Source organism: Actinia tenebrosa, unplaced genomic scaffold, assembly GCF_029948245.1.
Source record: "Actinia tenebrosa isolate PJP-AT-01 unplaced genomic scaffold, QUT_ActTen_1.0 PGA_scaffold13__45_contigs__length_12533684, whole genome shotgun sequence".
NCBI lineage: Eukaryota > Metazoa > Cnidaria > Anthozoa > Actiniaria > Actiniidae > Actinia > Actinia tenebrosa.
The window spans coordinates 163,408-173,905 of record NW_028292573.1 but is presented as its reverse complement, the minus strand read 5'-3'; the positions used below and the strand labels follow the sequence as shown (position 1 = coordinate 173,905).

The 10,498-nt window shown below is 37.5% G+C and overlaps 1 protein-coding gene across 1 annotated transcript; it reads right to left on the bottom strand.

Annotated features, from left to right (window-relative positions):
* Positions 1-7,936: 7,936 nt before the first annotated feature.
* LOC116289935 (NACHT, LRR and PYD domains-containing protein 1 homolog) lies at positions 7,937-10,087 on the bottom strand. The gene has a single exon (XM_089029137.1). It carries the CDS (start codon positions 10,076-10,078, stop codon positions 7,937-7,939), a length of 2,142 nt encoding a protein of 713 aa, XP_088885263.1. The 5' UTR covers positions 10,079-10,087.
* Positions 10,088-10,498: the final 411 nt, after the last annotated feature.

Genomic DNA, 10,498 nt, shown 5'->3' with positions numbered 1-10,498 from the left:
AATAATAGTTCCTAGCCGAGACTGTAGCTTTGCTATGCGCGGAAGTTAACCTCAGCCTCGGCTAGGAACTATTATTCGTGGTCACTGAATGGAACTGTAAAATGAAGTATTATAGTGGGGAATCAAAATCAGCAACATGCTTGGAAAAGTCTTGCAGAAGCTATTACAAATTGAACTTCTCTCTTTATAACAATTTATTTCTCATTTAGTGATAAAATTATGAATTTTTCGAGAAGGTCTTGCAATTATTCATTTACAGTATACTCAACAAAACTGTATGAAAAATGTATTTTTAAGTAAAGGCATTTATCTGTTTCTTTGATCAATTTTCTTTGAAAAAAATCTAGTTAGCACATTAAAATGCATAAACAGATTGGCTGTATATGTAGCAACATAACACTCTAATTAAGGATTAAAAATTGTACTGTTTTCAACCAAACATAATCAAGATATTTTATTGAGTGTATTATAATATGACAAAATAGAAATAATTCTATAAATTGCCATACTGTACGTAGATGTGCATTAAGCATTGAACAGAAAGTACAGTAAGCTGTCAGGACAGAACTAGAGCACCAGGCCAACCAAATTTCATGATAATAACTTTAGTGAAGAAACAAACATTTTGGCTAATGTAATAGAGTGCAAACAATATAACCGTGAAACTTTAGTAATACGAAATAGCACAATTTAATGCAAATTCCATTGTTTTCTATTTTTTAACTAGCACTATTTTGTACTATTTAGTAATTAGTGTTTCACGGATTAATTGTTTGCACTCTATTTACATGCTGATTGTATTACAAGTTATCTTCTGTTGCATTAAAGTGCTTATAAGCCTTTACACAATATTTTCAGAATTGATTCTTTAAATAGTGAATAGTTGATTGTGAAAATAATTCGTCATTTGAATGTCGGGTCTTTGAGATACGAAGGTTTATATTTCCAATATGTTAATGACTATGACGTAATATAAGGGATTTGAGTTATTTTGTGGCAACTTTTTATATTGAACGCTAGACATTTTATGAAAATAAATTTGTAAGAACCTTTACGTGAGTCACGAGTAAAAGGGTGATGCTTTTAGAATACTGTATTCCAGAACGAGTGCAATGTTGAATATTAAATGATCCCTTATATTACGTCTTAGTCATTAACATATTGGGAATATGAACCTTCGTATCTTAAAGTGCTACTACGACGAAAATCGCTCAAACTTGGATTCAGCTGAAACTTCCTAAGAATACTCTTTAAAGGTCCAATAATCACTGTATAAAGTGTTTTCTCTATATTCCGGACGAAAGTATGATATTTTTACGATTATTTCTTGGAGTCTGTGACGTCATACACTCAACATCGAACATTGCTACATATATTTTTTTGTATATAAATCATTAATTTATTTTATTTCTATGAAGCCCAAAGGGTGGCTAATGTGCTTATTTCACATTACTTGTGACTATAATTTATATTTTGGGGTGTTTGGGTATTTCTTTCTCCCTTTACTACTGATATTTTGATCATAAACTACAAAGAAATGTATGGAGCGATGTTCGATGTTGAGTGTATGACGTCACAGACTCCAAAAAATAATCGTAAAAATTTCATACTTTCGTCCTGAATATCGAGAAAACACTTCATACAGTGATTATTGGACCTTTAAAGAGTATTTTTAGGAAGTTTCAGCTGAATCCAAGTTTGAGCGATTTTCATCGTAGTAGCACTTTAAAGACCCGACATTCAAATGACGAATTATTTTCACAATCAACTATCCACTATCTAAAGAATCAATTCTGAAAATATTGTGCAAAGGCTTATAAGCACTTTAAAGAAAGTGCATCAAATATTTGTTTGAAAAGGCAATAATCGTCTTATTTATTTTGTTCCTTCTTTTAATGAGTGAATTATATTACTGCTCATATTATTTGCATCCTGATATTGCATATTTATGTAGGCTTTTCTTGACCATGCTGTACGGGTGCTGTTTGCAAACATGTGCGATTAGTCTTCTCCATTAATTTTTGTTTTGGTGCTGCTTTCAAACATGGTTGACCATGGCATTGATTTAACAGATCAAAAACAGTTTTCCGTGTTTGATACTCTGATCAAAACACGCGGGATGTTGGGAGAACACGAGAGGAGCGTAGGAAACCACGACGCGTAGCGAAGTGGTTTCCAGCTTCTCGAGTGTTCTCCCAACATCCCAAGTGTTTTGATCAGAATATCAAACACAGAAAACTGTTTTTGATTTGTTTTATAAAATAACAAACGCGCGAAAAGATCGAAAAAAAGCAAAGTCTAAGTAAATTCTCCCTACGTGCCGTCTTATTCAAACTGACCAATGAGCGCGCGCGATAGATTAAAAATGACGATAGCGTGTTTTGATACTCTCATCAAACATGGTTTTCGACCAATCATAGCGCGCGTAGTATCCCAATTATTTTATAAATTGCTTTCAAACATGGTTGACCATGGTATACCATGGTATTGATATTGCTTTTAAACATGGTTGACCATGGTATTGATATTGCTTTCAAACATGGTTGTCCATGGTATACCATGGTATTAGACTGGTATTGATATTGCTTTCACACTTGGTTGACCATAGTATACCATGGTATTGATATTGCTTTCACACTTGGTTGACCATAGTATACCATGGTATTGATATTGCTTTCAAACATGGTTGACCATGGTATACCATGGTATTGATATTGTTTTCAAACATGGTTGACCATGGTATACCATGGTATTGATATTGCTTTCAAACATGGTTGACCATGGTATGCCATGGTATTGATATTGCTTTCAGTAGTATAGGCCGCATGGCACGGGCCGGATTTTGGGTGGGCTAGTGGTGGGCTAGTGGTGGGCTAGTGGTGGGCTAGTGGTGGGCTAGTGGTGGGCTAGTGGTGGGCTAGTGGTGGGCTAGTGGTGGGCTAGTGGTGGGCTAGTGGTGGGCTAGTGGTGGGCTAGTGGTGGGCTAGTGGTGGGCTAGTGGTGGGCTAGTGGTGGGCACATTAATTATTCATCAAATATTAGCATAAAACGACGGGTAGGTATTGTTTCGGGTTACCATGACGACCAATTGACGTCATAAGACTATTGTTGACCGGTATGAACAAGTCTTTGTTTCGGGAATGGTAGGCCAGTGATGGGCACCTCCATTGTTTATTAAATCGTTACCATAAAATGACGAGCGGACTATTGTTTATTAAATCGTTACCATAAAATGATGAGCAGACTATTGTTTATTAAATCGTTACCATAAAAAATGACGGGTAGGTATTGTTATGCAAGTTTGTGCAAGTTTTTGTTTAGCAATCCAATTTATAGAGCGCGGGGATTTTGAATTTTATTCCAAAACTCAACCAACCAAGCAAGCAAGACCTAAAAAAATTACTTTTGAGAAACGCAATGGCTACGTTTTTACAGTTAGGATCTCGAGGATATCATGCTACCGTCAATGAATTCAAAGGGCAGATCCTGATCCACATCCGAAAATACACTGATTTTCCTGACGAGGAAAAGGTTCCAACAAAGTATGGAGTATCTCTTTCCATTCAAGAGTTTGAAGAATTGAAAAAAGTCATCACGGACTTGAGTGAGATGGTCAACGTTATGGCAGAAACGAGTCCTATATCCACCCAACCCGGAGATCAAACAAGAATTCAGAACCAACAAGTAATTGATCCACGAGCTACGAACCCTAAGTCAAAAGGTTTCGCTAAAAGACAGCAAGGAGGCAAAGAAAATGAACCTCCCAAGAAAAGACAGAAATCAAACAATCTTTTTAAATCCGATAGCATGCGTGGAACTAGTTTCAGTCTATTTTAATTTTAGATGTAATTACTCATGTGTAATGAAAATAAATGTTTTTTAAAACAATCTTATGTGTTGACCAAATTCTTGATAATATCCTTCCATAATTCTTTTAAAAACAAACACCAAGCCTACATATCGTTTTATGAATTATAATTTAGTGACTATTGTATCCAACACAATACAATTAATGACTCATAAACCACAAACAATAAGACTTACGAAGTTCTACCTAATTATTCAAATACGAAGGAGAACGTTGGAGAGTAAAACATCTTTATTTATAAACTAACATAAAAATACAATGCTCATTCTTCATCGCTACTTAAATTAAAAGTTTCTTGATTGTTACTTCTGGGTGATTGGTGATGTATAGTCTTACAACCATGGCAGCGTGTAAGCACGCTTTTGAGCGTTTTTCTATTGACTGCGAATAGATGTTCACAATTACTACAGAGTGTTGAACTAGGAAAATTTACTAGCTTTTCGTGCCAAAGACACTTTGGACATTTTACTATTCTGTTCACTTTGACATCCTTGTTTCCACAGCAAACACAGGGATCTTCTTCTGTCTCACTTCCCTCATTTTCTTCTTCGTCCACCTCTCCCTGGTCTTGTTCAGAGTTATTAGTCTCAGAATTTCGGTCCTCCTCCTCCTCCTCGCTACTTGATTCTTCACTATCAGATTCATCGGATTGCTCTTTACTATTCTCAAGTTCTTCTTTTTCCATTAAATCGCTTAAGACTTTTTTGTTTCGAATCCATTTCTTATTAATCCCCAATTCTGCCAATCCTTAAAAAGAACGAATCGAGGGCTCTAGGTTTGAGGATATCAAGATTGTAGGGCAATAATGCATATTCTAAGAGGTCTGTAATACTGGTGACAGGTATGCGCCGCTGGTTTCGCAAAAGCTCACCGCCTGGTGTCCAGAACACATTATTTTTGGAAGCCGCCATGCTATGCAAAAGATCCTTGGCATCTGACGCTGAAACACCATCCGAAAGATCTTGCAAAACATTCTGAATAAGCGGTTCTTCTTCACTTTCTTCTTCATCATTGGACTCTTCATTGTCTTCTTCGTCTTCTTGTTCCCGCCATTCCAATTTTTTCATGGTGATGTATCCCCAACTGAGTCTTAAATCAAATGATTGCCCGCGCCTACATCACTATCCATTTATAGCATCAAGAGTCCCGATATCAAAGCCGGGGTCAGTAAATCCGAAATGAATCCACCCCCCTCTTGTACAAGAATTTGTTTCTTTTTCTTATATGGAACACCAGGATCGTGAAGATCATAGATTGAGCTTTGGTAAGGTAGTAGATGATTCCGTTCTTGTTTTGTCGTAGGGATGTACTTGTACAAAATATTATGAATGACTTGAATAATTGCGTGAACTTGCTCGGGTGTAGCAGTGCAAAGAAGAAAGTGCTTTTGGTGTTCAGGAGAAGACACCAAGAGTTGAAGATAAGCAAGATTGTTCTTCACAACACGAGACATGATTAAAGAATGATGCCGGAACGGTTGTCCCTAAGTAATTATACTACAACTCGTACATGAGGATAAGGAAAAGAGGAGGAGGAGGAGGAGGAAGAGAGGAGGAGGAGGAGGAGGAGGAAGAGAGGAGGAGGAGGAGAGAGGAGGAGGAGAAAAGGAGGAGGCGGAGGAGGAGAAGGACAGGAGAGGAGGAGGAGAGGAGGACAGGAGGAGGAGAGGAGGACAGGAGGAGGAGAGGAGGACAGGAGGAGGAGAGGAGGACAGGAGGAGGAGAGGAGGAGAGGAGGACAGGAGGAGGAGAGGAGGAGAGGAGGAGGAGGAGGAGGAAGAGAGGAGGCTGAGGAGGAGGAAGAGAGGAGGCTGAGGAGGAGGATGAGGAGGAGGAGACATATTAGTGAGAAAAGAACTTGTTTTATGTCATTTAGCTATAAGTTACCGTCGAGGTAACATGGATATGGAATGTTCAGTGTGTCAAACACAGTTTTCTAGAAAAGATAATCTAAAAAGACACATGAATAGAAAACACAAGGATTGGACCTTTCCACAAGCTGGAATCACAAGGCCAGAAAAATCATGTATCCCTTTTTACTTGGAGCATCCATTTACTTGTATGGTGGGAGGAACTACAGGATGTGGAAAAACCTTTTGGGTAAAGCAGTTGTTGGAGCATGCGCAAGTGATGATCAACCCTCCACCTCAGCGTACCGCATACTGTTATTCCCAGTGGCAACCGGCTTATCTAGAAATGATAAGAACCGTGCCGGGCATTGAATTTATCAGAGGTATTCCGCAGGATCTGGATCAAGATCATTTTTTTGATGTAAATGTACGAAATCTTATAGTGATCGATGATCAGATGCCCGAAACTGGGAATGATAAGCGATTTTTAAACTTGTTCACCAAAGGATCGCATCATCGCAACCTGAGTGTCATCTACATGGTACAGAATATCTTTCATCAAGGAAAAGTTAATCGAGGCATTAGTTTGAATTGTCATTATTTGGTTATATTCAAGAATCCAAGAGATAAACTTCAAATTCTCAATCTAGCCAAGCAAATGTATCCTGGAAAAACTGAATATTTTCTGCAAAAATATGAACAAGCCGTGAGTAGACCTTATGGATATCTCTTCGTTGACTTGAAGACCACCACCCCAGACGACTGCAGACTGAGAACCATTGTCTTCCCTGGAGAGAAGAAAGAGCAAGAGAAAAATGTACCTGAGGAATTGCTTCATTACCTTGGTAGGCAAAATCTTGTACTACCCCCAGAGATTTCGAGAATGCAAAGCTTGAAAGATCAAATGAATAGCCTTCTAAAGGATCCTAATATGGACAAAAGTCAAAAAGCAAGACAATACGTTCAACTCCAGAACAATTATCTGCGCTACAAGGACAAAATAAATCCCAGCACAGTGGGATTAGGTAATTCAACACCCCTTAGTAGCTTCGCGGCGGAAATTCAGTCACCATCAGACCAATTATCTATCGAGCCCGCAAGGAGTTCCCCGCTTACTGCTGAACCTTCTAACTTTCTTCCTCCACCCGCATTTTCACCTATCACTGCCTCTCCCGTGTTACTCTCCACTGAACCACAAATGCCAGAGACTTCTACATCATCTCTCATGGCACATTCTCCTTTGATACAACCACCTTCACTTCCCAAACCTCGTAAACGACCACGACTTGAATTACTAAACTATTTAGAAGGTGACCCCAACAAAAAGCCTGGAAAAATTGTGCGTCGATCAATACGAGTAAAGATGAACCGTTCCCCTTATAAGCACTAGTATGACCACTTATCAGTTAGACGACATAAAAGCGCGCACCCATGGCGATATAGACGCACGAGAGAAAATATAAAGAACGATTAACAAGCGAAAGAGTGGCACGAGGCGAAGCCGAATGACACTCTAGCTTGTTAAGAGTTCTTTATATTTTCTCAAAGTGCGTCTATATCGCCATGGGCGAGCGCTTTTTTGTCGTCTAACTGATTTATAATATGACCAAAAGTCTACCGTGCGACCCATGGGCAAATAGTTCATAGGCATTTCAGCCAATCAGAGCGCGCGTTATATCACCCATCTCGCTCGTGCGCGCGCTACTGACGCCATCGGGTTTGAAAATTTAGAGAAAAAAGGCGAGCGTCCGTTGAGATCAGCGTGCACGAGCGTGCAGCCCATGGGGAAATAGTTCATTGGTTTTTGGCCAATCAGAGCGCGCGTAATAATCTAGTTATATTATAACAAAAGATTTCTCATTAGCATCCATTGTTAACAGTACCACAATGGCCACCATGTTTGTGTCTTTTAACTCTCTTGGGAATGATTGCAACACATCAGTTGTTGTTCCTCCTGTCATGGCTGCCATCACGTGATGGTGCAAGTCCTCCCATCAGTACTCCATTGACTTTTATCAAAAAATTAAAGCTGAAATGGTTTTTCCTAAAATTTAATTTAGAATCCAAATTTCGACTTTTGAATCAACTACAAAGATAAAAGTACAAGAATTTCTTTATTATTCAATTAAAAAGATGATATTTTTTATAAAAGCAGATTATATTCTACTCGTTTATTATGGTTTCATGCAATATTCTCTGCATATATGAGTTTTATTGATCTAAATACGCAAACAAGGGATCTGTTGTCTTAAAGACCGTTCACATTTACGTGTTATGTTATTATTATGCAAGTCTAACACTTTTACACCACAATCATCACGTTTTAATACTGAACACAGACACTGAGCACCAACATTTGTTATCTTATTAACATCTAGGTTAAGGTCTGTTATCTTAGTACGAGGCAACATGTCACATATTATTTTAACACCAACATCTGTTATTTTATTCCAACCTAGGTCTAGGTGTGTTATATTAGTACGAGGCAACATATCACATATTATTTCAACACTCACATCTGTTATATTATTATAACCTAGGTATAGGTGTGTTATGTTAGTACCAGGCAGCATATCACATATTGTTTCAACACCCACATCTGTTATATCATTAGCACCTAGGTGTAGGTGTGTTATGTTAGTACCAGGCAGCATATCACATATTATTTTAACACCAACATCTGTTATATTATTAGCATTTAGGTATAGGCGTTTTATATTAGTACGAGGCAACATGTCACATATTATTTTAGCACATTCATCGTCTAATTTACAAACACCCAGCGACAGTGAATCAGCACTAGAAATACTAACAAGAGAATTACACAACATTCTGATCCCTGATGCAGATAAAGATGACTCACCAATTTGCAATGACTTAACAATAAATAACTCTGTAAATGTTGGATGTTGTTTAGTTTGTTCTGCGTTGATTAAATTCACTATATCTAATAAATAACTTATGTACAAACAATCGATATCAGTTATTCTATTAAATCTAATGTTCCGATTCCCATTCGTATTACAGTAATTGTGTTTAAGGTTATTTATTACTCTGGTAGAAAATCCATCGTCTTTGTACTCGTACAGACAGGATAAAGTTAGCAGTTTATTCCTATCATCGTATTCATTCCCTGGTTTGATATTTTCTATCAACTTTTCCATCAGTTTTTCATCCTTTTCTCTTGAAAGTATTCCTGCCATGAACATGAATGTCACATCGCTCGTTTTCTCTTTCTCTGGGATTTGTTTTTTCTCTACAAACAAAAAAGCACAGAGAAATTCTTGAATCGTCCTGTGGGTGAACGTAAATTCAAGTGGTGGTTTATCGAATGGAGATTTTTTAACGCCAGGACAACAGTCAAGTAATCCACTCGCTTTCAGGCTTGTTATTTCTTCATCGCTAAGTTTGAATTTTTTCATATCATTTTCGTTGAAAATATATTTATCTTCCATCATTAAATTCACCGCTATTTCAGCTAGTTTATGTAATATTTCTTGTACTTTAGTTTCTTCCATTTCTTCATATTTAGAAAAGGAATGTTTCTTGATAAATAATATGGTTACTTCAAGATAAAGTTCTGTTCTTGTGACGGGTAGTTTTTCTGTGGTTTTGGATTCAGTCATGTACCATTTAATATAGTAGCACATTAGAAAACACATCACAGGAATGTGACCAAAACTTAAAAGAATTTCATTCGTTTTGATGTGATCGAGTGCTTTGTTCTTCATGCTTTCGTTGGCTTTAAAATATTTTTCGATGTATTCTAGCACTTGAAGTGAAGAAAATCCTTGAATGTCACATCTCACATCAAAGACAATTTCTTTTAATTCCTCGGCTTCTTCAGGCCTCGAGGATATTAGGACCACTGCACCGTTTAACATCTTTCCTTTCATGATTTTGGCAATCAGAGCAGGAACAGGCATTTTTTCATGAGGGTCGTTTGGGTATCTTGTCTCAAAGTCCCCGGTGATTTTCTTTCGTTGTTTATACTCATCATACCCATCGAGTATGATGAGCAGCTTCTCAGGATTTTCAATCATGTACTGCAGTAATGGCTCGTCTATCACCGAGTGCTCGTTCAGTAGGGAAGACCGATTTAAGATATCACGTAAGTCAAGCCTTTTTTCTTCTGGAAGAAGAAGTTGACGGAATGTCAACAGGAACACAAACTGAAAATCGGGTACTTTGGCATTTTCTTGACCTTCCTCAAACAATCGGTTATGCGACCAATCCCGTACCAGCTTACGACAAAAAAGGGATTTTCCAATTCCTGCTTTGCCCGTCAACAAGATAGATTTAGGATTGGTCGTGCAAGAAGCTGTTGATTGCTGATTATCATTTTCCGGGCAAAGAAACATTTCTGAACAGTTTGTGAGAGGTTTTCTAGTACTTGCTTGAATTTCATCCAATTGTTTTTCTTTGGGTTCCTCGAAGTGTTTTTGACCGCGTTGGATAGTCACATTCGTAAAGATGTCATCGGTTCTAATTTTCTTGTCTTCTTCCTCTGACAACAGAAAATCGGTTTGTTGTTTGATGGATGACTTCAGTTTTTCTGTATATTCTGAAAATCAAAACACAACAATTTCACATCCAAAAGACAGGAAGAAAATGTAAGAATAAGATATTTTATAAAAATTTAGTAAAATATGTACCCCCTACAATATCTTTGAAATAAAAATGTACCCCTTCATGATTACAATTTAGAAAATGTCATGCTCAGTAGCTGAAATTAAATGTCACTTGTTTTGCATGAAAAACCTAAAACTGTACCCCATAAT